We start from the raw sequence: 27,430 nt of genomic DNA, 5'->3' as shown, positions 1-27,430 counted from the left end.
TGCCAACAACACACAGAGACATGGTTAGTATCATGTAAGTCTACCGTTGTACTAGATAACACGAGTGTGAAATCGATATGGTTAGTAGTGGTGGTACCTGAGCAATGGACAGCTGAAGCAGGAGAGCCACAGGATGTCAGTGATGTTCATGGGAGGAGGGAGCTGGGCAAGGCAGGCCAGAAACTACACCAACAATAATGTAATCCAATATTCAGGTGAAACTGTTGCATCCTCAGGTTCTTTTATAATAGCTGAAATGATTTGGCTGTACAGGTGTTCTCTCACCTGGATGAGGACCAGGGTCAGCTGACACTGCAACAGGAACAGGAAACTCTTGCGGATGCTGTAGGTGGTGTGACGTGCCTGGAAAGGAACCAGACATGTAAAATAAATATATTGTATCTTTGTGTGTCTGTACATGTTTTCCAACCTTATCGGAACCAAAATGTTCCGACAAGGTAGGAAAACAAGAATCATTTGGAAAGTGTACTTTTTTCAGGTCCTGAATTTGTTAGTCTTAAGGGTTAAGTTTGGGGTTAAAGGTTAGGAAAAAAATAGATTTTGAATGGCAATTTTAGTCTTATATATATATATATATATATATATACTGTGTGTGTGTGTGTATGATGAAAATTACAGGCATCTCTCATCTTTTTAAGTGGGAGAACTTGCACAATTGGTGGCTGACTAAATACTTTTTTGCCCCACTGTATGTGTGTATGTATGTATGTATTTTGTATTTATTTTTTATCTTATTTATATACATCTATACATACAGTGAGGCAAAAAAGTATTTAGTCAGCCAACAATTGTGCAAGTTCTCTTTCCTATATATACAAATAAGAGAGTGCTAGAATGTGGTCGGAAATCCCACTTGTCACCCAACGTCCCCCAGGATAGCCTAGTGGTTAAAGCGTTGGTCTAGTAAACGGAAGGTTGCAAGTTCAAACCCCCGAGCTGACAAGGTACAAATCTGTCGTTCTGCCCCTGAACAGGCAGTTAACCCACTGTTCCTAGGCTGTCATTGGAAATAAGAATTTGTTCTTAACTGACTTGCCTGGTTAAATAAAGGTAAAATAAAATAAATAAACTATGCAAAAAAAAAACACAAAAAAAGTGCTTCAATATGCCGTAGGCTATTAAACAAGGATCTACCTGATGGTAGGCTCTGCGGCCACCGTGTTAAAAAACAAATAGCCATTTCTCTAATCTATTGATGATCAGATACTTCAGTTAGAACTGGTTCTGTTGCGCTCACATTTTACAGTCGACAACTACCTTTAGTATAGTTCCAAACTTTACAAAAATAAAAATAGCCTGTATAGAAATGAAAACGTCTCTGGTGTTGCAGCATGGGTTCATTCACCTTCTTTCCATCAATTATACAGGCTGTGTGACCTAGCTCTTGGTTGACTCATCCACATCTCTGTGCATTAGTAATGGAGTAGGCTAAATAAATACAACAGAAATCAGAGCAGGAGAGAAGGATGACAATTTAAAAAAACACTTTTATACTCTCCATGAAGATGAATCAACTGCTCTGCTCCAGTTCCACTCACATCCTCTGGTGTGTGTGTGTGTCTCACCTGTTCTATGAGTTTGACCATGCTGACCGACTCCCCCTGGTGGAAGGTGACAGAACAGGCCAGGGTGTTGAGTTGACCAGACAGACTGAGAGGAGACAGACCCTCCACTTCCCCGTTCAGCCCTGCCCCTGTAGCGTAGCCAAACGTCTCCCACGAACACCGCGACGGGTACAGGGGGTCCAGGGCGATGCTGGGGGGAGGGAGGGGGGGGCGGGGTTAGGAAAAAATAGTGTGTGATCTGTATTCCTCTCCATTCTGTCATTAAGTCCAGCAGTATTACGTGGTTGTAAGTGTACTTATGGACGCACATCAAAGACTATTTATAAATTAACACAGCAGCTGCTGTGTTTGTGACATGTGATCACGTGTGTGTGTACCTGAGGTCACTCTGTAGAAAGAGGCAGCTGTTGCGGAAGTTAGCAGAGCTCCCCAGGCAGCACGTCACTTCTCTGTTCTCCTGCATGATCTTGATCATCTCACACATGGCTACACACACACACACACACACACACACACACACACACACACACACAGAGAGAGAGAGAGAGATTTAGAACACTCACACATGCGTAGCTGTAACAAGCATAAGTACAGTGCATATCTTGTGATAAAATACACTTCTATACCGTGGTCAATTGATTTGTATATTAAAATATAGGAATGTCTCAGTAACAAATACTACGTTTTTTTGAAAAACAGAAAAGTTTGTTTCATGTAAGTGGAGATGTTCAGACTCACTCTCTGGGGTACAGTCGGTGAAGAGGGGCACCAACAGAGGCACGTTGTCAATGTTCTTCAGGTGAGGACGAACCTGGTGGATACCACGAGGTAGCTTCGCCTGGAGGGAGACAGAAGGATTAGCATGAGACAGGGGGAAAGGACAGACGAGGGAAGACCAACAGTGTTTGTTCCTGTACCCGGTTGCAGTCCTCCAGGAAGCTGGGGACATCAGTGGTCTCCTCCTCTGGTAACAGCAGCCCCTCTGCCTCATCTCTGGGGTCTTGATGTTCATCGTGTACGGAGTACTGGCCGGGGCTGTTGGGGGCGCCGTCACAGGGACTGTCTCTGTTTGGGGTCAGAGAGATATGACAGTTCCATCCTGTCTCCAGGCCCATCTTCTCTGCAAACACCTACCACATTCACAAAACAGACAGACAATCATCATCGTCACCAGCATCATCACATACATCTCAGCAAACACATACACACACACACCCACCTTGCTGCGTAGTTCGTCCTCCATAGAGAAGTAGACGAAGCGTATGCAGGCGGTGACCAGAGCGTCTATGAGCCTGACGGTGTCCAGACGAGCCTGGAACTGTGATGACACCATCCCCATAAAGATCTGACCACTCAGAGCCTGAACACAGTCGTCCTTCTCCACACCTCCTATACCCTCTATGGAGAGAGAGAGAGGAGGGGGACAAGACAAAGTTACACTAAGGTACAACATCTTGTGAGTGTAGCAGCATCTCCCTTCCTGCATCCTCCAGTCTTCCCTCCCTCAGTCCCTCCCTCAGTCCCTCCCTCACCATCAGAGCTCCAGGAGTTCCTGCGGGAGACATGTTTGATAGGGGTGGTGGAGGGCAGTTCTACCCCAGAGAAGAGGTTGGGTCCGGGGGCTAGCTCCACACATTTCCCATTGAGCTGGTTGGACAGAGACACCTGCATGGGCTTGTAGGCAAAAGCAGAGCAGTATCCCGACAGACAGGCCCGTTGGTAGAAGTCCAGAACCTTCTTCCTGTAGGGGGGGGGGTAGACATATTAAGGGTTAATAATAGTTGTCATAAGACTTCACGAGGCCGCCATAAGGCCGCCATAAGGCCGCCATAAGGCCGTCATAAGGCCGTCAAGGCTGGCATAAGGCCGTCATAAGACTTCACGAGGCTGCTATAAGGCCGTCATAAGGCCGTCATAAGGCTGGCATAAGGCCATCATAAGGCTGTCATAAGACTTCACGAGGCTGCTATAAGGCCGTTATAAGGCAGCTATAAGGCCGTCATAAGGCCGTCATAAGGCCGTCATAAGGCCGTCATAAGGCCGTCATAAGGCCGTCATAAGGCCGTCATAAGGCCGTCAAGGCTGGCATAAGGCCGTCATAAGGCTGTCATAAGGCTGTCATAAGACTTCACGAGGCTGCTATAAGGCCGTCATAAGGTCGTCATAAGGCTGTCATAAGGCCGTCATAAGACTTCACGAGGCTGCTATAAGGCAGTCATTGGGCTGCTATAAGGCCGTCATAAGGCCGTCATAAGGCCGTCATAAGGCCGTCATAAGGCCGTCATAAGACTTCACGAGGCTGCTATAAGGCCGTCATAAGGCCGTCATAAGGCCGTCATAAGGCTGTCATAAGGCCGTCATAAGGCATCACGAGACTGCTATAAGGCTGTCATAAGGCCGTCATAAGGCATCTCGAGACTGCCATAAGGCTGCCATAAGGCTGCCATAAGGATGCCATAAGGCCGTCATAAGGCTGTCATAAGGCCGTCATAAGGCATCACGAGACTGCTATAAGGCTGTCATAAGGCCGTCATAAGGCATCACGAGACTGCTATAAGGCTGTCATAAGGCCTTCATAAGGCATCACGAGACTGCCATAAGGCTGCCATAAGGCTGCCATAAGGCTGTTCTGACCTGTCGGAGCCAGAGAGGGGGTAGATGTCGGTTCCGTCCCAGACATCAGTGCAGGCCTCCAGGATGAGGTCAGCTGAGCCGTGAGACAACATCTGGACGTTATCTAGAGGTGAGAAGTCAGGGGTCACAGAGGTGCAACAAAACAATTTCAAGAAAGAGGTCAAGGGTTAAAGGAGAGGGCAAAAGATGGAGAGAGCGAGTAGCCAATCAGAGAGATGAGTGAGAGGGGAGAAATACAAAGAACAAAAGAGCTATAGAGAAAAAAATATAATACAAATTGAGCTATTCTCACTGGAAGAGGAGTCTCTGATGAAGAGGGAGATGAGGTGGCTGATGGGAGGTTGTCTCTTGGTAAAGTTATGTTGGCGTCGAGGGACAGACTCCTTGGCCTTCTCCCCACAGGGCAGCTGGTACAGAGCTAGGTGGTTCTCCTGTTTAAACAGCTCCCTCGCCCCGGGAGTGAACCCTGAGAAAACCCCAGGAAGAGAGAGAAGGGTCAGAGTGTATGAGTCTGGAGTTCACACAGTAAATGTATACTTTCTCTTCCTCTCCTCACCTATAAGCCTGGAGAGCTCACACAGTCCCCAGGGCACGTGGACGGGCAGCACGGCCCCGTGGCTCTCCTGCAGCGCCAGGTTACTGAGGTGGTCGGAGAAGCGGCAGAGCTGCTGGGTGACGCTGGCATTGCACAGGTTGAGCAGGATGTTGAGGCCCAGGGGCTTGAGGCTGGGCAGGTGGCACTGCCAGCCCTGCTCGTCGAACTGGATACTCACCGGGTTCTGCTGGTCCTGAGACAGACTCAACATTTCCAGGTGGTAATCACACACGTAGTCCTCCGCTTCGTTGTCATAGCAACCCGACATATCCTGTAGAGAGGGGTGGTGAGAGAAAGGAGAGAGAGAGAGAGAGAGAGGGGAGAGAAATGCTGTGTAGTAAGATGACAAGATAATTATATTCAGGATATGTGTGTGTGTGTTTTACCTGTTCAGGGCCCTGATCCCCTCCATCAGTGTCGTGGCTGAAGCTGACATTAGATCCTGAGGGATGTTTGGTGCGTGTGTGTGTCTCCCGTGCTTGCGAACAGCCAGTGTCATGTGACGTCTCGCTGGGCTCATACCCATCCATCATTGGCATACACAGCAGAGCCTCCCCCTCCAGTGTCTGATGGACAGGATGAACAGCCAGACATTACTCTTTCAATCACTGAAAAGCACTCAAGTTAAAATAAAGTAAATAATTAAGTCATTTTTTGGGGGTATATTTTTCATAACTTTTAGGTCACTATATTCCTAAAGAAAATGTTTTTTCTCCATACTATTTTTATCAGTACTATTACATTTTGAATGTTTAGCAGGACAGAAATGGTCCAATTCACAAACTTATAAAGAGAACATCCCTGGACATCCCTACTGCCTCTGATCTGGAGGACTCACTAAACAGAGAGTATCCCTGGTCATCCCTACTGCCTCTGATCTGGAGGACCCACTAAACAGAGAACATCCCTGGTCATCCCTACTGCCTCTGATCTGGAGGACCCACTAAACAGAGAACATCCCTGGTCATCCCTACTGCCTCTGATCTGGTGGACTCACTAAACACTTTGTAAATTATGTGTTGGATTGTACCCGTGGCTATCCGTAAAATTTAATAAAACGTAAATCGTGCCGTCTGGTTTGCTTAATAGGAATTTGAAATTATTCATAATTTTACTTTTGATACTTAAGTATATTTATTTAAAAATAAAATAAATAAAAATATTTAAAAAATTTTACTCAAGAAATATTTTACTGAGTGATTTTCTATTAAGGTATCGTTCCTTTTACCACCACTGTTGAAAAGACACCATCACCTATCAAACGAGTCTCACAGGAACAAGGTCATCGTCTCACGGCAGATAGCGCCATCTGACAGAAGACAATGGGAACCACCGAGCCTTCAGAAAGTATTCACACCCCTGGACTTTGTCCAAATTTTGCTGTCTCACAAATTGGGATTCAAATGGATTTGTAATTTTTGTCAACAATTTACACAAAATATTCTAATGTCAAAGTGGAAGAAAAATTCTAACATTAGTCCAATAAAAAAATAAAATAAAACATACTAACATACACTATATATACAAAAGTATGTGGACACCCATTAAAATGTCTGTTTTCGGCTATTTCAGTCACACCCTGACAGACGTGTAAAAATCGAGCACACAGCAACTCTAGAAGGGCAGTGTGTGTGTGACAAACTGACTTGTTGGAAAGGTGGCATCCTATGACGGTGCAAAGTTGGAAAGTGACAGCTCTTCAGTTAGGCCATTCTACTGCCAATGGTGATTGCATGGCTGTGTGCTCGATTGTATACAACGGGTGTGGCTGAAACAGCTGAAAGCAGCATTGTTGTCGTCAACGTCTTGTTTCATCTGCTGCATTAAAACGGACCTTACACACAGCGGAGTGGCCCATCACATTTAAACATTTAAACGGACCTTAGACACAGCGGAGTGGCCCATCACATTTAAACAAACATTTAAACGGACGTTACACACAGCGGAGTGGCCCATCACATTTAAACAAACATTTAAACGGACGTTACACACAGCGGAGTGGCCCATCACATTTAAACAAACATTTAAACGGACGTTACACACAGCGGAGTGGCCCATCACATTTAAACAAACATTTAAACGGACGTTACACACAGCGGAGTGGCCCATCACATTTAAACATTAAAACGGACGTTACACACAGCGGAGTGGCCCATCACATTTAAACATTTAAACAAACATTACACACAGCGGAGTGGCCCATCACATTTAAACATTTAAACAAACGTTACACACAGCGGAGTGGCCCATCACATTTAAACAAACATTACACATAGCGGAGTGGCCCATCACATTTAAACATTTAAACAAACATTACACACAGTGGAGTGGCCCATCACATTTAAACATTTAAACAAACATTACACACAGCGGAGTGGCCCATCACATTTAAACAAACATTACACATAGCGGAGTGGCCCATCACATTTAAACATTTAAACAAACATTACACACAGTGGAGTGGCCCATCACATTTAAACATTTAAACAAACATTACACACAGCGGAGTGGCCCATCACATTTAAACAAACATTACACACAGCGGAGTGGCCCATCACATTTAAACAAACATTACACACAGCGGAGTGGCCCATCACATTTAAACATTTAAACAAACATTACACACAGCGGAGTGGCCCATCACATTTAAACAAACATTACACACAGTGGAGTGGCCCATCACATTTAAACAAACATTACACACAGTGGAGTGGCCCATCACATTTAAACAAACGTTACACACAGTGGAGTGGCCCATCACATTTAAACAAACGTTGAAATACTGTTAGAAAAAGTGAAGTAAATACATCCATACCGGTATATAGGAAGATACGACATACCACCCACCCAGCCACACACCCACCCACCCACCCAGCCACCCGCCCACCCAGCCACACACCCACCCAGCCACACACCCACCCAGCCACACACCCACCCAGCCACACACCCACCTCGTCCCGGTCCTCGGAGTTGACAGAGAGGTCGTCTCGCAGGTCTTCTTGACTGTCGTTGTGAGGCGGCTCCACGCGACCACTAAAGAACAGCACCGTCTCTGGACTGGGGTTAGGCCAGGATAATACACCCCGTTTATCCACACAACACAACACCTGGAGAGAGAAAGAGAGCGAGTTACACACAAATGCACACTCACACACACAAAAACACAAATGCACACACACTTACAGTGACAGAGCCAAGTGTGTGTAGCAGGCTGGAAGTATAACAGAGTGTCTGTGATTCTCCCTTCAGCACGCCCAGCAGGTGTCTCCACACACACCGCAGCATCTCCTGCACACACACACACACAAACATTTAGGCTACATCGCATTTTCACCCACTAAAACAAATATATAAAGTTGATACATAGTTGACTCAATTTTGCAGGCAATATACAGTATAGTGGGCTAAAGAGCCTTCAATAAGTATTCAAACCCCTTGACTTATTCCACATTTTGTTGTGTTACAGCCTGAATTCAAAATGGATTAAATTGAGATTGTGTCACTGGCCTACACACAATACCCCATAATGTCAAAATGGAATTCATGTTTTAAGAATTGTTTACCAATTCATTTAAAAAATGACTCGTGTGTACAATAAGTGTTGAACATGATCTTTGAATGACTACCTCATCCCTGTAACCCACACGTGTGTGTAAAGTCCTTCAGTTGAGCAGTGAATTTCAAACACAGATTCAACTACAAAGACTGGGGAGGTTCTCTAATGCCTCGCAAAGAAGAGCACCAATTGGTAGATATGAATACCCCATTGAGCATGGTGAAGTTAATTACACTTTGGGTGGTGTATCAATACACCCAGTCACTACAAAGATACAGGCGTCCTTCCTAACTCAGTTGCCGGAGAGGAAGGAAGCCGCTCAGGGATTTCAACACAAGGCCAATGTTGACCTTAAAACAGTTTGAGTTTAATGGCTGTGATAGGAGAACACTGAGGATGGATCAACATTGTAGTTACTCCACAATACTAACCTAAATGACAGAGTGAAAAGAAGGAAGCCTGTACAGAATGAAAAATATTCCAAAACATGCATCCTGTTTGCAAACAAGACACTGAAGTAAAACTGCATGAAATATGGCAAAGTAATTAATACAAAGCATTATGCTTGGGACTAATCCAACACATTACTGAGTACAACGCTCCATGTTACCAAACATCGTGGTGGCTGCATCATGTCATGGGTATACTTGTAATCATTAAGGATTGGTTATAAAAATAAAAACAGAGGACAGGCAAAATCCTAGAGGAAAACCTGGTTCAGTCTGCTTTCCACCAGACACTGGGAGATGAATTCATCTTTCAGCAGGACAATAACCTAAAAACACAAGGCCAAATCTACACTGGAGTTGCTTACCAAGACTATATATTATTACCAAGACGACGTTCAATGTTCCTGAGTGGCCGAGTTACAGTGTTGACTTAAATCAACCTGGAAATGGCTGTCTAGCAATGATCTACAACCAACTTGACAGAGCTTGAAGAATTTCAAAAAGAATCATGTGCAATTATACAGTCCAGGGGTGCAAAGCTCTTCTTAGAGACTTAACCAGAAAGACTCACAGCTGTAATCTCTTCCAAAGTTGATTCTAATATGTACTGACTCAGTGGTGTGAATACATGTGCACACCTTTTAAAAACCCGTTTTCACTTTGTCACTATGGGCTGTTGTGTGTAAACAAAATATATTTCATCCATTTTAAATTCAGGCTGTAACACAACAAAATGTGGAATAATTCAAGGGGTCTGAATACTGAAGGCACGGTATATTATTAGTGGCAAAGTGGAAAAGAAAACATCTAGAACACCTTCATCTTTCCCAAAATGGTTGAAACCTAAATGTGAGTAAACACAGTATTTGTAGACAGTCTGACTACAGTCCAGGCGATGCAATCAGGGACTATGACCCAATACTCTCAGATGCTTCCTTTCCTTAAGTCCTTTTCTTAAGAAATTAGATTTCTCCCAGGTCCTTCTGACCCTTTCCAGATCCATTTTCATCAAGGAAGGGTTTTGAGTAAAGGACACAAGGAAAGGCAGTCGTTTGAGAGTTGAAGTACACAGCTAGTGAGGCAGAGTTTCCCCATCATGCATTGCAAGCTAGAGGACAGAAGTGGCAGGCTCATGGGAAAGGCCGATCCAGAACCAAGCCCTATAGCAGGGAGGGGGTTAGTTCTGGACCAGGCCAACGTGTCAGTATCGTAGAGGTGGGGGGGGGGTGAGTACTGGGGTTTGTGGGCGGAGTCAAAGGGTTACGTGATTAGCTGAAGAAATGGTATGATGAAAAATTGCCCAAACTAGATGAGTCAAATTTGCCCTTCCATTACGGATGATCGGAGAAAGACTGATTGGTTGACAGAGAGAACCAATAGAAATGCCAAAGAGACAAGAGATCTCATCATGCCAGCTGAAGAAAATCAATCACTTTGGGGATAAACAATGCAAAACCAAATAGATGATTGGAGTCCCAAACTCAAACAACAAAAGAAGATGCGTGAGGCGGGTGTGTGTGAGCTACAGGGTTTCACAGTGGTGGGTGAAGGGGCGAGGGCGGGCAGCGTGAGGACAGGAAAGAGGGAGTGGGGGGGAGGGGTAGGACTTGGAGAAGTTATACCTGGGAGGACACCACTTCAGTGTAGCTGCTTAAAGTGTCCTCGGAGAACTTAGCAAGCTGGGGCGAGAGAAGAGGCTAGTTAAACCACACAGGAGGCATCTCTCTGTGTCTCGCATGGCGCTTGTGTATGTGTTTCTCACCAAGCCAGTAGGAGAAGCTCTGCTGGACTCAGCCAGGACGCTAGCCTCGCCATAGGTGTTGACCAGCACCCACATGACAGGAAACAGCAGGGGAAGGATGGGCAGCACTCCCATCAGCTGGAACACAACACTTATTACAATAGGAATATTTTATAGGTTTGAAGAGATTCTGTCCCCACAGGATCACCCACCCTGCTATAAATAGGGAGAAGGGGCACAGCCAGGAAGAGGGAGTCTCCATACCTGCAGCTGGATGAAGTTGAAGCGTCCAGGAGTGAGGCTAGGGGCGTCAAAGAAATAACGCACTGTATTCACAACCAAGAACGTCATCTATAGGAGGAGAGAGGGATAACATGAGGGACAACGGCAAGTAGCTTTAATTAAGAAACTGTGTTTCTGTCTCTGCTTTTCTCACCAGTACAATAGGGCAGGCGAACTTGGCCATGATGGACTGAACGGTGAACCTCTCGTTATCCAGGGCTGTGATTGGTCGAGACAGAGCCAGGTCCAGACTGTTCCTGTAAAGCACAGAGGTGGATTCAGCCAGTGGTGTCAGTCATTTTAGATTACATCATGAGACGGTTTGAGCCTCATCCTGGACAACAACAACAAACATGCAGTTCAGAACAGTATTAGACTTAATGTGAGTCTGGGAAACCTGCCCTGCATCTTTAAACTGCTTCAAAATGTCACACTGAGACGTCACAATTTCAGGTTTCCTTTGACTCTAGATGATCATTCATGATTTGCGCAAACTTTCTCCTCGAGTTGAATTCTTGGACCAAGAATTGTTGGATATCAAACTAGCTCGAGGTGAATTATTACCTCAAACCCGTTCACCTCAAAATCAAAGTTGGTCAGACTGTTTAGCCTCAAGAGGATGCATTGCCCACCTGACGCTGTCGAGGATGGGCGTGCGGACCACCCTGAAGAGGCGGTGCTGCTGGGGGCTCTGGGGACCCCTCTTCTGGTCCCCCCGGGGAGAGGGAGGGGGGGAACGAGGTGGGAACATGTCCCCTGGCTCCAGAACTATATGATCGTCATCCTGGAGAAGGGAGATACAGGTGAGACATCCACATAAGCAGTATCCACCTCCTCTCTCGCCTTTACCATCTACACCCCCCCCTCTTTCCCTCTCACCTTCACCATCTACGCCTCCCTCCCTCTCTACCCCCCTCTTTCCCTCTCACTCTTCATCCCTCTCGCCGTACATTGATGCCTCTGAGAGAAGAGAATGTCTCCTGTCCTGGCCGTAGTGCTATGACGTCTCCCTCCACCAGTAGGGACACAGGCAGGTTGACCAGGTTGGAGTCGCGGTAGGTCCAGTGGAGCGACCAGGAGGGGGAGGAGGGGGTGTACAGGTCAGGGTAAAGGGAAGGAGACCACCTCATCCCCTCACCCAAATCTGCCCAGCCCGACAGGTAGCCTGGAGGCGGGAGAGAGAGGGTGGAAGGGGAAATTAAAAGATAGGATCACTAAACGAGAATAGTGGAAACTTGTCAACCTCAAGTAAAAGTGTTTATTTCTTAACGTTTTCCCTCCATTTAAATGTCCAACTGTCAACTCTCACCCCATCTCCTCTCCTCCACCCCCCCTTTCTCTCACCGTTGAGCTGATTGATGATGCTGTTGAGCCGGTGCACCATCTCAGTTCTCCTCAGCCTCTGCTGCCGACCAATCAGCATGAAGCTCAGCGTGAAGAGCATGAGGAGGGCTGCAGCGTTCACCAACTCTATCCCAGAACTACAGAGAGAGGAGAGGAGGAGAAATATGATAGTATTCACAGACTGTTGGGGCTTGCTGTTTTTCAACCTTATTTTACAGTGAGGTAGCTCTGATAGGAACATTTGGGTTGAAGCTCCAGTCTAAACAATACCCACACAAGTCCCAGTCTAAACCATACCCACACGTTCCGGTCTAAACAACTCACAATTTACAGAGGCCCAGTATAAATAACACCCACAATCAAAAAAAGTTGGTCCAATTGCCTGATTTGATACCATAACAATAAATAGAACGGCAATAACATTAATGTGCACCACCGTTTATTCAAATGATTTCTCACATTTCTCTAGTATAGGTTACTTATCGTAATGAACAATATCAGCAAACAATATCGGTATGGTCTGTGTCGATAATGTTCTGTCAATTGTCCCAGCTCCACAGTCAAACACACCTGCCGTGCGGCTGGTCGCCATAACAACAGAGAAGTCCCACCACCACCAGCAGTGTGAGGGCGGCTCCCGGCCAATGGAGACAGGAGTGGCGGTTGCCATGGTGAAGGAAGCTTTTCACCCACTGCTCCTAAAATAACATCAACAAACAAAACAGCTCATTACGCTCTACAACAAAGTGTGTGTGCGTCAGTGTGTGTGTGTGTATGTATGTGAGTGTGTGCGGTGGTATCTACCTGTGCAGTGGGTTGTTTGCCACGGCCTGTGGTCTGGTGCTGGTCAAGCAGGGTGGTGAGCTGGTCCCTCAGTATTCCCAGAGCCTGACCAGTGGACAAGCCCAAGGTCCCCGCTCCCCCATCCTCCTGAAACACACACACACACACACAAAATATATAGTTAGAATTGCACAAATCACATTACAGTCAAGAATGATTCAAATATTTCAAAAGGTCACAAATTCATGGACATTTATGGTACAAAAAGCACCTTGTCCACATAGCTTGGCTGCCCTTGACCGCCGAAACAGAGCAGTACCTTGCTAGCTGCTTTGCCTTGGTCCTATGCACAGCTAAACTGAACTGTACAGTAGAATTATTGTCACTCTAAACTAACTGAAGCCAATAGGATATGGTTTTAAATGAGCAGAGATTAGAGGTCGGCAATTTGAAGTTTTCATAACAATCTGTAAATCGGCATTTTTGGACGCCGATTACATTGCAATCCACGAGGAGACTGCGTGGCATACTGACCACCTGTTAGGCGAGTGCAGCATCAAAAGGGCCTTGTGGCTGCAAAGAGCCACGGTAAGTTGCTAGCTAGCATTAAACTTAACATAATCACTAGTTAAACTAGTAATATCAACCATGTGTAGTTAACTAGCTTGTCCTGTGTTCTAAATATAATCAATGCGGTGCCTGTTAATTTAGCGTTGAATCATAGCCTACTTCAACTTCGCCAAACGGTTAATGATTTAACAAAAGCGCATTTGCAAAAAAAAGCACAATCGTTTCACCAATGTACCTAAACATAAACATCAATGCCTTTCTTAAAATCAATGCACAAGTATATATTTTTTTTTAAACGTGCATAGTTAGTTAAAATAAATTCCTGTGAGCAGGCAATATTAAGTAGGGATACTGTGTCACTTCTCTTGTGTTCTGTGCAACAGAGTCAGGGTATATGCAGCAGTTTGGGCCGCCTGGCTCGTTGTGAACTGTGTGAAGACCATTTCTTCCCGATCAAAGACCGTAATTCATTTGACAGAATTTTACCTTATTATGACATAACTTTGAAGGTTGTGCAATGGAACAGCAATATTTCGGGTTGACACCCGTTCCATAACATACTTAACGGTTCCGTATTTCACTGAAAGAAAACGTTTTGATTTCGAAATTATCATGTTAATGACCTAAGGCTCGTATTTCTGTGTGTTATTATATTATAATTAAGTCTACGATTTGATATGATAGTCTGTATCGGCTTTTTTGGTCCTCCAATAAATGGTATCGGCGTTGAAAAATCATAAATCGGTCGACCTCTAGCAGAGATTGTTATGCTATAAATGTAATCATTCCTCTACACTGAACAAAAATATAAAAACACAAATGTTGGTTCCATGTTCAGGAGCTGAAATAAAAGATACCAGAAATTCTCCATACGCACAAAAAGCTTATTCCTCTCAATTTGTGCAAAAATGTGTTTACATCCCTGTTAGTCAGCATTTCTCATTTGCCAAGAAAAATCCATCCACCTGACAAGTGTGGCATATCAACAAGCTGATTAAACAGAATGATAATTACAAAGGTGCACCTTGTGCTGGGGACAAAAGGTCACTCTAAAAGGTGCAGTTTTATCACACAACGCCACAGATGTCTCAAGTTGAGGGAGCATGTTGACTGCAGGAATGCCCACCAGAGCTGTTGCAAGAATTTCTCTACCATAATCCTCAAACGTCATTTTAGAGAATTTGGCAGTATGTCCAACCGGCCTCACAACCGCAGACCACGTGTACAGCGTTGTGTGGGTGAGCAGTTTTCTGATGTCAACGTTGTAAACTGAGTGTCCCATGGTGGCAGTGGGGTTATGGAATGGGAAGGCATAAGCTACAGACAACGAACACAATTACATTTTATCGATAATTATGGGTCCTTCTGTAGCTCAGTTGGTAGAGCATGGCGCTTGTAACGCCAGGGTAGTGGGTTCGATCCCCGGGACCACCCATACGTAGAATGTATGCACACATGACTGTAAGTCGCTTTGGATAAAAGTGTCTGCTAAATGGCATATATTATTATTATTATTATCGATGGCAATTTGAATGCATAGAGATACCGTGACGAGATCCTGAGGTCCATTGTCATACCATTCATCCACCGCCATCACCTCATGTTTCAGCATGATAATGCACAGACCCATGTCGCAAGGATCTGTACACAATTCCTGAAATATGAAAATGTCCCAGTTCTTCCATGGCCTGCATACTTAGACATGTCACCCACTAAGCATGTTTGGGATGCTCTGGATCGATGGGTACAACAGCATGTTCCAAATACCGCCAATATCCAGCAACTTCGCACAGCCATTGAAGAGGAGTGGGACAACATTCCACAGGCCACAATCAACATTTCCTACACAGTGTGTCGCACTGCATGAGGCAAATGGTGGTCACACCAGATATGGACTGGTTTTCCTTTTTTTTAAGGTATCTGTGACCAACAGATGCATACCTGTTTGACCAGTCATGTGAAATCCATAGATTAGGGCCTAATGAATGCATTTAAATTGACTGATTTCCTTGTACTGTAACTAACATCTTTGAAATTGTTGCGTTTATATATTTTTTCCAGTATAGTTATGCACAACAGAAGTGAAGCTAGCTGCAGAGGAACAGTCATACCTAAAGTCAGTGGGTTAAGCTTACAATGGAAGGGAAGCCAGCTGCAGAGGAACAGTCATACCTAAAGTCAGTGGGTTAAGCTTACAATGGAAGGGAAGCCAGCTGCAGAGGAACAGTCATACCTAAAGTCAATGGGTTAAGCTTACAATGGAAGGGAAGCCAGCTGCAGAGGAACAGTCATACCTAAAGTCAGTGGGTTAGGGTTACAATGGAAGGGAAGCCAGCTGCAGAGGAACAGTCATACCTAATGTCAGTGGGAACCCAATCTTTTCCCACACTCTACAGACACCTAATTTCAGCTCAGCTTTGTTTTCAAGCTCCACATCCCACACAGCTATAAATAAAACGGACAATTCTCCAGAGTCAAGAAGCAAAAAAATCCTCTAGACATGGACACACACAAAACACACCCGGGGGTCAGAGCCTGGTTGACACCGCTTCAGCATCCTAATGCTTGGCTAGCCGGTCTCATCGCTCTCTGCCCTACACTGAATCTTGGTCTAACTCAGCCACAGCCCAGTGCCAGCTGGACGAGCTCTGACTGAATGTGCCTCTGCAATGTCTGGCTAGATGATACAGGAGAGTGTAAGAGTGGAAGCATATGAAAGCTGAATGAAAAAGTGCATGGGTGGAAAGGAGAAGAGAAACTGTATTGAGGGTTTTGCTTTGCAGTGTTTTTCCGTAGCAGTTGTTTAGTGGTGTTTGGTGGTGTGCCACAACAAATTTACAGTCCACTTTTCCTCTGCAAACAAAACAAGTAATGAAAAGAAAAACTATTCTTCTCTTGATGGTTGTCAGAATGATCTGTTTACCTAGTCGGCTTGTGCGTTTTATGCCACATAAATATTCCTTGTGGAACAAGTTACGAGTGCTATAGGGAGGGAAACATGAAATTCTGACAAGAAGTCAATGCATAACAATTCTCGCAATTGCAGGGAAAACAGAAATGAATGGCCTTTGTTAAAAAGAGGACCCCAGCTTTCCATTCCTACTTTTAACTCCTAAATATGCGCAAACTGCAACATTTTAAACCAAGAGTTTTTAGCAGTGGCATGGTTAAGCAAGTTACCACTGCTATTCCCTGTGAGTGCATAGGGGAAAGTGGGGTTAAATGTAACATGGGTAAATTGTAGGGTAACATGGGGTAAAATGCCACCCGACCACAAAACACTTTCAGTTGAGCAAGAGTAGTGGTCACCAGTGAAAGTGTTGGGGGAAAAAAGGCCATGAAGTGGTTTCTGTGAGAAGTACAGACAGGGGGCGTGTTACCCCGGGTGGTAGAGTGGCCCCAAGTTACCCAAACAAGACAGGCCTACATTATATTCAGTGTCTATGCAAGTTTTTGGGAACTTAAAATTCATCAATAGAATGCTAACTAGTTAAAATATCACATTTGGGATCTAGCTAATGATTAGCCCAACAGGGTAAATGCAGAGGCAACCCATGCTTCAGACTATTTATTTATAGCCACTATGCTGCATTAGCTGGGTAACATGTAATAATGCGTATTGCTAATAGTATACCTAATAATATGGACCATGCATAGGCTATATGTGAAAATAATTTTAACAAATCATTTAACAATATCTGGGAGGTGGAAGTATATATTTTTCCTTCATTTTGGAGTAGGAAGTCCTTTTAAAAAGTCACCTGAACTGAGCTTAGTCCTTCTACATAACAACCCCCAGACCCTTAAAACAAGGGGGGGTAGGGACCCAACCTTTGTGTGGTAGCAGGGAGTAGCAGCACTTGCTATGCAAACGTGAGTATAACTCTGGTCACGCAAATGGAAAACTTCGTAAAAGTAGGAATCATTTGTGAGAATGAGGTGGACGAATTGGCCATCCACTCATCAATCTGCGGGCTCATTTCATCTGTGAGAACTTCCATGGTTATCAACAACGGAAGGAGATGCTTCAGCAAAACTTTGCTTTTCAAAGTGGATGCTGTCCCTACCAACAACGCATCACAAGCAGCCAGCTGCAGAGACAGGTTATGATCCGGGATTCATCAGGTACGGTGCAGTCGGGAAGGAGTCAGAGACCTTTACTTTTTACATTACAGCCTTATTCTAAAATTGATTTGGTTTTTTCCCCCTCATTAATCTACCCAAAATACCCCATAATGTCAAAGCAAACAGGTTTTTTTTTAAATGTTTGCAAATTTATGAAAAAATATGAGGAAAAAAATATCACATTTACACAAGTATTCAGACCCTTCACACAGTACTTTGTCGAAGCACCTTTGAAAGCGCTTACAAGCCTCGAATCTTCTTGGGTATGACACTACAAAGCTTGGAACACCTATATTTGGGGAGTTTCTCCCATTCTTCTTTGCAGATCCTCTCAAGCTCAGATCCTCTTCTCCCTTGATTGCTCAGTTTGGCTGGGCGTCCAGCTGTAGGAAGAGTCTAGGGTGGATCCAAATTTCTTCCATTTAAGAATGGAGGCCCAATGCGTTCTTGGGGACCATCAATGCAGCGAAAACATGTTTGAGACCGAAAGGAGAAAGTGTGACACTCACGTGTCCAAAATCAGAACTCTAAGCGCTCAAGTGGACTCTGCAATGCAGCAGAATACCACCTTTAGGTACCACCTGGAGGAAGTCCAGCGTGACCACCAATCCAAGCAACCGGAGCCCTGTACTCACAGGACTAAAGACCATAGATTTCAGACTTTGCCTCCTCATGTGTCCCTCAGTCTTCTCCTCTTGGCCTCCTCTTCTCGGCACTGAGTAATATGGCGCCTCTTGGCCAACAACAACAAGGCTTGGCTTCTCCTCTTGGCCTTTCGGCCCCAATCTCTCCACAGGATGAAGCCAACCCTCTCCGCCCGCTTAGCGAGGAACACCTTGACAAACTCATCAAGACCTTCCCCACCTTAGACCCCGTTCCAGGTCAGCCAAACGATACTGAGACGTTCTAGCTGACATGGAGGACGCGTTGGAGGGCTACCCGAACGCTACAGGTTGTGACAGGGTTTACCTGTTGAAGCGAACATCGAATAGACACGTGACAAGGTTCATTCGTCTTCAACAGCAACACGTGCTAAATGACTATGCTAAACTTGCCACAGCTCTGAATTTAGAATTCAGTGGTTCTGTGACTCGCAAACACAATAGCTCACTGGCTAACACCGTCAAACAAGCTCAGAACAAACACCCACAGGCTTACTATCATAGGCTTCGTTCAGCTGACATTGGCCTACTCACTGAAACAGGCATGGAAGACTTGTTACCTTTTTAAAAAAATGTTCCTGTCGAACATGTATCCTACCTTCATTACCTACTTGGGCCCTGCCGCCCACGTTGGCTTGCCTATCTTACAACTCAGAGAGCTTGCAAGCACAGCTTGAGGCATCAAAATCAAATCAAATTTTATTTGTCACATACACATGGTTAGCAGATGTTAAATGAGAGTGTAGCGAAATGCTTGTGCTTCTAGTTCCGACAATGCAGTAATAACCAACATCTAGCTAACAATTCCAAAACTACTACCTTATAGACACAAGTGTAAGGGGATAAAGAATATGTACATAAAGATATGAATGAGTGATGGTACAGAACGGCACAGGCAAGATACAGTAGATGGTATTGAGTGCAGTATATACATATGAGATGAGTATGTAAACAAAGTGGCATAGTTCAAAGTGGCTAGTGATACATGTATTACATAAAGATGCAGTAGATGATATAGAGTACAGTATATACATATACATATGAGATGAATAATGTAGGGTATGTAAACATTATATTAGGTAGCATTGTTTAAAGTGGCAAAAGTTCACAACGCTAAGAGCCCTGACCACTCGGTTTTGAAGTTTGACCAGGAGCAGTCTCTCCAGTCAGAGGAGCATTATCAGGTATTGGAGCGTTGAGAGAAGACGCACAACAACAGTTTCTACCATGAATCCAATAACCTCAGCTGTCAAAATAACTGAAGTACATCGCCATCAACATGACTACCGCTACAATCGACCTGTTCACTACGTTCCTGCACCCAACCCACACAAAGGGTCAGAGCACAAGGGTAACAAAGGGTTGAAGGATGATCAAAATGTAGACCAATGTTCTCCAGAAGTTCCACTACGTGAAGAACTAAAGCGAGAAACATTTGAGAAAAGGGTAAAAGATAAGTCACAAGGACTAGACGGGGAATTTACCGGACACCAGGTCCGCAGGAATTAACACCCATAGCAAGGACGTTAAAGTTTTAATTTCTCCCGCTCTCATTCGAGACCCTATCCAGGGCCCGCTTGATCAAGAAACAAGCCCCCGGGCTTTGTCTATAGATTCTGATACAAAGGTTGCAAAGAAAAAAGTCAAACGCTTCGTTAAAGCCAAGCCCACTCCAAATCGGAAAAGTCAATCTGCTTCCACCTTGAACAGAAATGGCACATCACGTCGTTGCGAACGACTACTCCACTTTGTGGGGAATATGTCCACTAACCACAACTCTAAACGGCCATACCTGGAAACAGTCCTGGAGGACTGCTTAACTTGTCATGCGCTAATTGATTCGGGTGCGACAATATCACTCATCTCTCAAACATTGTTTGATGATCTTAAAAGGGCTTTGAAGTCAACTAAACAATGGTTAAAAGTGGAACGATGAGACACTACACTTCGAGGGGTCACTCAGACTACCTCGCCCCTCACATTGAGAATCATGCTGAAACTACACTTCAAGGACATATCGCTCGTTCACCCTGTGTATATTACCAGCCTCGAAACTGTACCCCTGCTACTTGGAGCAGACTTGATGGATCAGTTACTCCCATTGATGGATTGGAAAACCAACCAGGTCTGGTCACAGGCTACAGTGCCTTCTCCACCGACCACACTGTCTTTCCCTAACGCTAGCTGCAACACAGTCATTCACGAGGTGTATCTGTGGAAAGCACCCCTTGGGGAAGATGTTTAGAAACCTCTTGGTGCAGAATCGGATCCAAGGTGATATTACGATATCTCGACACATTCCATCAGCCAATCTGATTGACCATTCTTTTCATGATTGAGCCAGCTGTCTCTGTGAATACGCAACTTCCCTCCTCCTTGCAGTCGTGCAATACGGTAGTTGAGATGAACTTCTCTTGCCCTTCGGACACTTCCGCAAGCACTGCGGTGTCTCAGCAAGAAAAACATTGATGCGCAGAGTATACTCTGATTCTGATGATACACCTGCCACTTTGTTGGGGACTGTCACCCCTTACAATGTCACTAATGGCGTCAGTCCAGCAATTGACCCGATGACTCCCACTGGTGAAACACTTTGCGAGATCACAGACCGATATCCTCGTCTCAGTTCGCAGGTACTGAAAAGGTTGCCACACGCTGATGCGGTGGAGACTGACAGGCCTCAACAGCCACTGAGCGTTTTGAAGCACAAACACCAGGAGATTTGGTTGAAAGGTTACAGCCATTCTCATAACAACGTGGCCGCTGACAACTCGTACATAGGGTCCAACCTTTTCGTTTGCGCCTCGGACACCAACACCACCCGCTGGTGGGGGGTCCCAAGTCAAAGGGGGGGGGGGGGATAGTAGGCCAAACCCATGATGAGCCTCATCGAGGCCGGTGGACGGGTCGAGACTAAGGACAACACCGTACGAGGCCGCCAGAGCATACATCAAATCTAGTTGTAAACTCCCCTATGAGAACAGTGAGGAGCAGACAGGCCCCTAGACGGGGATTATCTTAGAACACATCTAAGATAGTACTGAGGTGTACCACACTGGTCGTAAAGGAAGTCCAGTGGACTTGTCCACCTCCAAAACAAATGGCAACAATAATCATTCCTTGCCATGTGTAGGTTCAACTGCAATACAACTAGTAAAATGCTCCAATCATGTGTTCCAGTAGTATAATATTTCAGAATAAATCAGTAGGATAACTGGTCCCTTTGAGCACCAGTACCAATACCAGCGACAGTTAGTCCAGCTACAATCAGTAAGAAGGTTAGAGACCTAACCAATCAAATTACCCTTGACAATAGCAACATAGGAGTCACTCAGAGTGCAACACGGGGAAGGGAATCTCCAGTGCAGTCTTCCAATGGTTAACACACACGTCACTAATAAATAGAATCCTCCATTGAGGAAAATTATTAGAATCATTAACCACGATCACACCACGTACGACTGGTCTAATACTTAAAGAATACTTCCGTCGTGAGGTTAGCTTCTATGTGGATAACATAGCTATGAAAGAGACTTCATACCTATCGCTACTACAATAGTGGAAGACACAGTGACTTGTAGTAAAAACTACTACAGACTCCCTCGACACCAATTCTGACTGACCTCCAGGCATTGACCTAAAAATTACCTGACTACGTCAGACTCATTCTGAACAAGTAGTAATCTGCCAGGATGCTTGGTTTTCTTCCCTCAACATGCGCGCTTGTGTAAGCATAAACGCACATGAACAACAGAACATCCAATTAGGATTTATGCTAGGATCACTTAAGGGTCCAAGCAAAATACCAGCCTTAGTAAATAAAGTTGAACATTTACTTCTAGGCCTTTGACTCTACAGCACTCACCAGCTTTCTTCCCAGAAGTCCATAGGTCATCCCTGTAGACTGCCAAAACTAGTGCCTTCCAGCTGTAAACTTATCATATAGTTATCAACTTAGGCTAAGCAACACACCAAGTAGGAAAACCCTAGATATGGCATTAGAGACAATGTCACGATAGTCATTTTGCCAGAACATTGGACGTATATAGAATACAGTCCAATTAGAAGATTTTTGTGTGAGAACTATATTTTGTATATCTTTTGTTTATGCTTCCATTCCTTTTCGGTTCAGTTCCTTTGACACTTAGGAAGCGATAGAGCCATAAACAAAGTCCCCATAAAACCATCACTTAGTGCCACAACGCCGCTCATTGGGGAATGTAATTATATATATTTCATGACTGTGTGTGCGTTGTTAACATGTGCCTAAGTTACTGCCCAGATCTTCCAGTCTGAACGACAACCAGATGACGGGTCCGGAACGGCGACCCCAAATCCGGACACCCACGGCCCATCCTTGTGGCGGCCTGCCCCGCTGTCAGGGAGCCTACCAAGGTAAACCACCAGAGTGGGGGGGAAGCAAGGCAATCACCAACCAGGACAGCCTGACCCTCCCTGGGGTACTTTGCAGCTTCCAGGGAACCTACCAAGGTACATCACTAGAAGGAAACGCAACGGCGATCACCAACCCGACATCAACTGCCATCCTTGTGGTGGACGGCTCCGCTTTCAGAGAAGCCTATCAAGTTCAACCACCAGAGGAGACTGCAACGATGATCTACAAACAGGACGTCACGTGTTCATGATTTTATTTTGATTTGTAACTTGCAGGACAAACAACATCCAAACCACCAGGGGGGGTATGTCATACCGACAAAATAAGAACAAGTCTTTGATATTGATTACTAGTCTGCAGCTAGGAATTCGGCATCATTGAACGCAAAGAACGACAACCACTGAAACATTCATTCTATAACGAATGTCACTCTGAACAATCCCCTCTAACCACAACCGAGAGAGACGGACAATTCTACAAAATAAATGTACTTTTCACCAGTGATCAAGACAACACACTGAGCGTGAATATATATATTGATTGCAATTGTTCCCGACTGAGTGAGCGTTCATGTGTAAGGATTAGCATTTCAAATAATTTCATGTAACCACATTTACCATGTTTGTTTGTTTATACATTTCTGTGAATTACTTAGTTAGTAATAAATAAATGATTTAAGACAATTGATGTATGGATGACTCATTGTGAAGACTGGCTTTGTACAGATAACCAACAATTTACGACATTTGAAATGAGACTAACGTGAGGTACAGTAAATAATTCATTAATTCGAAGATAAAATATCTGAAAAGTTATTTTAGGAAATGATAACTTTGTAATCAGAATATTTTTCCTTGGTGCCCCGACTTCCTAGTTAATTAGTTACGTGATTAGTTGATCACGCAGTAACTAATTACAGAGAATCTTTGATAAAAACTATAAGTCTTCAGTTAATGATAGTAAAGACATGACACTAGCTAGCCATTTCACTTCGGTTACACCAGCCTCATCTCGGGAGTTGATGGGCTTGAACAGCGCAATGCTTGATGCACAACAAAGAGCTGCTGGCAAAACACACAAAAGTGCTGTTTGAATGAATGTTTACGCGCCTGCTTCTGCCTACCACTGCTCAGTCAGATACTTTGATACTTGTATGCTTAGTCAGATTATGTGCAACGCAGGACACGCTAGATAATATCTAGTAATATCAACCATGTGTAGCTAACTAGTGATTATGATTGATTATTTTTTTTATAAGATAAGTTTAAAGCTAGCTAGCAACTTACCTTGGCTTACTGCATTCGCGTAACAGGCATTCAACGAGAGAGAGACAGGTCGTTATTGCGTTGGAGATATTTAACTGTAACGTTGCAAGATTTGATCCATTGAGCTGACAAGGTAAAAATCTGTTGTTCTGCCCCTGAATGAGGCAGTTAACCCACCGTTCCTAGGCCGTCATTGAAAATAAGAATGTGTTCTTAACTGACTTGCCTAGAAAATACAGATTTCCGATTGTCATTGAAACTTGAAATCGGCCCTAATTAATCAGCCATTCCGATTAATCGGTCGACCTCTACTGTTGAAGAGGCATCAGCTAACGTTAGCTTCCTCTGCTTCTCGTTGAAGAGGCATCAGCTAACGTTAGCTTCCTCTGCTTCTCGTTGAAGAGGCATCAGCTAACGTTAGCTTCCTCTGCTTCTCGTTGAAGAGGCATCAGCTAACGTTAGCTTCCTCTGCTTCTCGTTGAAGAGGCATCAGCTAACGTTAGCTTCCTCCGTTTCGGAATTCATTTGTGGCCTTTTTTTCTAGCTGGCAAAATAAGTGAGCTAGATTGTTTGTGTATTACCATATGTTGATAACATACCCAAGTTTGTCACTGGTATTGGCTAGTAAATATCCTAAATCTAGCCAGCTAGACAGTTTTAGCCGCAAGCTAAAACTAGGGAAAGAGGGAAGAGAGAATTTACTTTGTTTCATCTGCAGCTGGCTTGATAAAGTCATTTTACAGACTATAATTGCTCAATATGTTGTGAATATCGTAGGAAAATCCTCACAGCTTAGTGGGCATCAGCTCATCATGTACAGTAGGTTCACCGTGTGAATCATCTTGTGTTCGGTTTTCATATGCAGGGAAAATAAATTTTACAATTGTAAAGTAAAAAGTTAGAACCCATGTATATTCTTAGTCGTGGGAAGTAATGGTACCGAGGGTGCTGCAGAACCCCCTGACAAATCACAATTCAATTCATATTATTTGAACCGATATACTCTAGGCCTTTATTACTCCTGTATGAGCGGAGAAAAATACTCCACAGCAAAGCGGGGTGACAGAAAGGGAGGAGGCTGAGAAGGAGAGCGGATAGTGTAGTTGCTGACACTTGTCAAACTTCAGCTCACTGCTTTAAAAGTACAGGCTCATGATAACGAGCTGACAGTCCAGTTCCTCTTTTGAGACACCAGACCAAAGACGGTTTCAATGTCTGTTATGAATAGCCTACATTTATTGGCCAACATAAAAAAAAAACCTTGGAAGAGCGGTCTACGGGGATCAGTCAACACACACACACACACACACACACACACACACACACACACACCAAGGAGTCTCTGTTTCACAAACAGCCCACTTCAGGGAGCCAGCTGACGTCGCTGGGCGCTAGGAAACTCACCTGCTTCTTATCCTGTAGCTCCATGGCAACCAGCGCAGCCTCTCACCATGCTCCGAGTCTCACACACACACCAGACGAGCATAGGCAGCGCCTTCACCCTCCGAATGTCCCCTCGATCCCCAACGTCGGCTGGAGGACAATGTCACCCACTGGCCCCGCTATGTCAGCCTGCTCTGCCAGTCTGAGGGGATGACCATGCACGCCCACATGGACTCACTGCAGGGTACGCTGGGAGATTTAGTTTTTGAGGAGGTTAGTTACTGTCGTCACGAATGGCTGGGTAGATCTGTGTGGGGAAGAGATCAGTAAAAGGGAAAGATAAATGATTGGTATATAGCAGTGATTTCATACCCTAGCTATAGGTCCGTGGGAAAGAGGTAGAGAAGGATGTCTTTCTGACAGTTTCAGCTGAACAGGTACAGGAACCAAACCCAACGTGTATGATCCATTTACTCTACATGTATACATGATGTAAGAATGCGGTCCAATAAGCAACTGGTGCAAACTACTGTGCACAAAGACGTCATGAACTTATATAGCCAGCCCATTCACAACAAGAGCCTACGTCAGCAGCATAACTATTCGTTGCGGACAGATGTACAATAGATTTAATGTACTCACTTTCTGCGTATGCTTATCCTTGGATTTCCTTGCACTGATTTGACCTGTACTTACGGTGTCTTCTATGGGAGAGAGAGAGGCAATGAACGACAGCCCACATGTCATGATGCTTTTATAGTGACTTCCGGTTTTAGTGTGCATACGGAGCTTATGGTTTCACATGCCATCTAGATAACTGGGAGTCAATGGTAGTGTCTGCAGATTCTGCCATGGAAAAACAAGAATGCAATGCACCTAGCTAAAACTTCCCACTATCAATGCTGTGTGACAAAAACACGTGTTAATGTTGCCAGCTAAAGCACTGTTTCCGATTCATCGCCAGCTAGCTAATGCGAGCTAAGCTAGCTAGCGTTGCCATTTGCAACGTCAAGGTTCGTTTTCTTATCGATGTCAAGAGACGCCTGCGATAACTGGCACTAATCAATTTACAGAGCGAATGACACCACTGTCAATGCGCCAAATATATCTGTCATACTCACGTTCAGGTTGCAACGAGGTCTGTCTCTCGTCACACCGTTTAAACCTCAATTTGATCTCGAAAAGCCCGTGTACAGTCCACTAGTGAAACGCCATGTTCGTGAAGGAGTGGCATTTCTTGTTGGAAGCGGTGAAGTACGGTTGTGATAGGCTGGGATTCCTGGAGGGCTTCCAATAGGTGGAATATTCTCTCGTTTGTTGATAAGGGTTTTGATTGATAATAATAATAATAATAATAATATATGCCATTTAGCAGACGCTTTTATCCAAAGCGACTTACAGTCATGTGTGCATACATTCTACGTATGGGAGGTCCCGGGGATTGAACCCATTTCCCTGGCGTTACAAGCGCCATGCTCTACCAACTGACGTGTGTAGGAGGGGCGGCTGGTGGAAGTCCTATTTTTACGGTCAAGACAGGAATCGACCGTTTTAGTTTTACTTATCCTCAATTCAATTTCAATTCAAGGGGCTTTATTGGCATGGGAAACACATGTTAACAAGCAAGTGAAATAGATAATTAACAAAAGTGAAATAAACAATGAAAATTAACAGGAAACATTACACTCACAGAAGTTTCAAAAGAATAAAGACATTACAAATGTCATATTATGTCCATATACAGTGTTGTAACGATGTGCAAAAAGTTCAAGTACAAAATGGGAAATAAATAAACATGGGTTGTATTTACAATGGTGTTTGTTCTTCACTGGTTGCCCTTTTCTTGTGGCAACAGGTCACAATTCTTGTTGCTGTGATGGCACACTGTGGTATTTCACCCAGTAGATATGGGAGTATCAAAATTGGGTTTGTCTTCAAATTCTTTGTGGACAGTGTGCACATAGCCTGTCTTCTAGAGAATGGGGGCCTTTCTCAATAGCAAGCCTATGCTCACTGTATCTGTACATAGCTTTCCTTAAGTTTGGGTCAGTCACGGTGG

General features: G+C 44.5%; 1 protein-coding gene across 3 annotated transcripts in view; it reads right to left on the bottom strand.

The window, feature by feature from the left end:
- The window catches only part of LOC124048114 (transmembrane protein 94-like), a 31,533-nt gene extending 4,932 nt beyond the window's left edge, over positions 1-26,601 (bottom strand). The window contains exons 1-26 of one of the 3 annotated variants that reach the window (XM_046368548.1): positions 26,493-26,601; positions 26,014-26,075; positions 25,393-25,678; positions 12,992-13,117; positions 12,758-12,885; positions 12,188-12,324; positions 11,794-12,008; positions 11,476-11,627; positions 10,998-11,100; positions 10,826-10,912; positions 10,583-10,699; positions 10,443-10,499; positions 7,999-8,103; positions 7,767-7,922; positions 5,202-5,381; positions 4,777-5,086; positions 4,513-4,686; positions 4,221-4,323; positions 3,119-3,327; positions 2,806-2,984; positions 2,504-2,716; positions 2,325-2,424; positions 1,964-2,072; positions 1,587-1,776; positions 286-363; positions 98-183 (exon numbers count right to left, since the gene is read on the bottom strand). In XM_046368548.1, coding sequence (XP_046224504.1) covers positions 98-183; positions 286-363; positions 1,587-1,776; positions 1,964-2,072; positions 2,325-2,424; positions 2,504-2,716; positions 2,806-2,984; positions 3,119-3,327; positions 4,221-4,323; positions 4,513-4,686; positions 4,777-5,086; positions 5,202-5,381; positions 7,767-7,922; positions 7,999-8,103; positions 10,443-10,499; positions 10,583-10,699; positions 10,826-10,912; positions 10,998-11,100; positions 11,476-11,627; positions 11,794-12,008; positions 12,188-12,324; positions 12,758-12,885; positions 12,992-13,117; positions 25,393-25,416 — 3,338 coding nt within the window. In that variant the 5' untranslated portion in view covers positions 25,417-25,678; positions 26,014-26,075; positions 26,493-26,601. The remainder of the gene's footprint in view (positions 1-97; positions 184-285; positions 364-1,586; positions 1,777-1,963; positions 2,073-2,324; positions 2,425-2,503; positions 2,717-2,805; positions 2,985-3,118; positions 3,328-4,220; positions 4,324-4,512; positions 4,687-4,776; positions 5,087-5,201; positions 5,382-7,766; positions 7,923-7,998; positions 8,104-10,442; positions 10,500-10,582; positions 10,700-10,825; positions 10,913-10,997; positions 11,101-11,475; positions 11,628-11,793; positions 12,009-12,187; positions 12,325-12,757; positions 12,886-12,991; positions 13,118-25,392; positions 25,679-26,013; positions 26,076-26,492) is intronic. The other 2 variants (XM_046368550.1, XM_046368551.1) reach the window with 2 other exon arrangements.
- Between the last annotated feature and the right edge of the window lie 829 nt (positions 26,602-27,430).

Source organism: Oncorhynchus gorbuscha, linkage group LG11 (assembly GCF_021184085.1).
Source record: "Oncorhynchus gorbuscha isolate QuinsamMale2020 ecotype Even-year linkage group LG11, OgorEven_v1.0, whole genome shotgun sequence".
NCBI lineage: Eukaryota > Metazoa > Chordata > Actinopteri > Salmoniformes > Salmonidae > Oncorhynchus > Oncorhynchus gorbuscha.
This window is presented reverse-complemented; position numbering and strand designations above follow the sequence as displayed.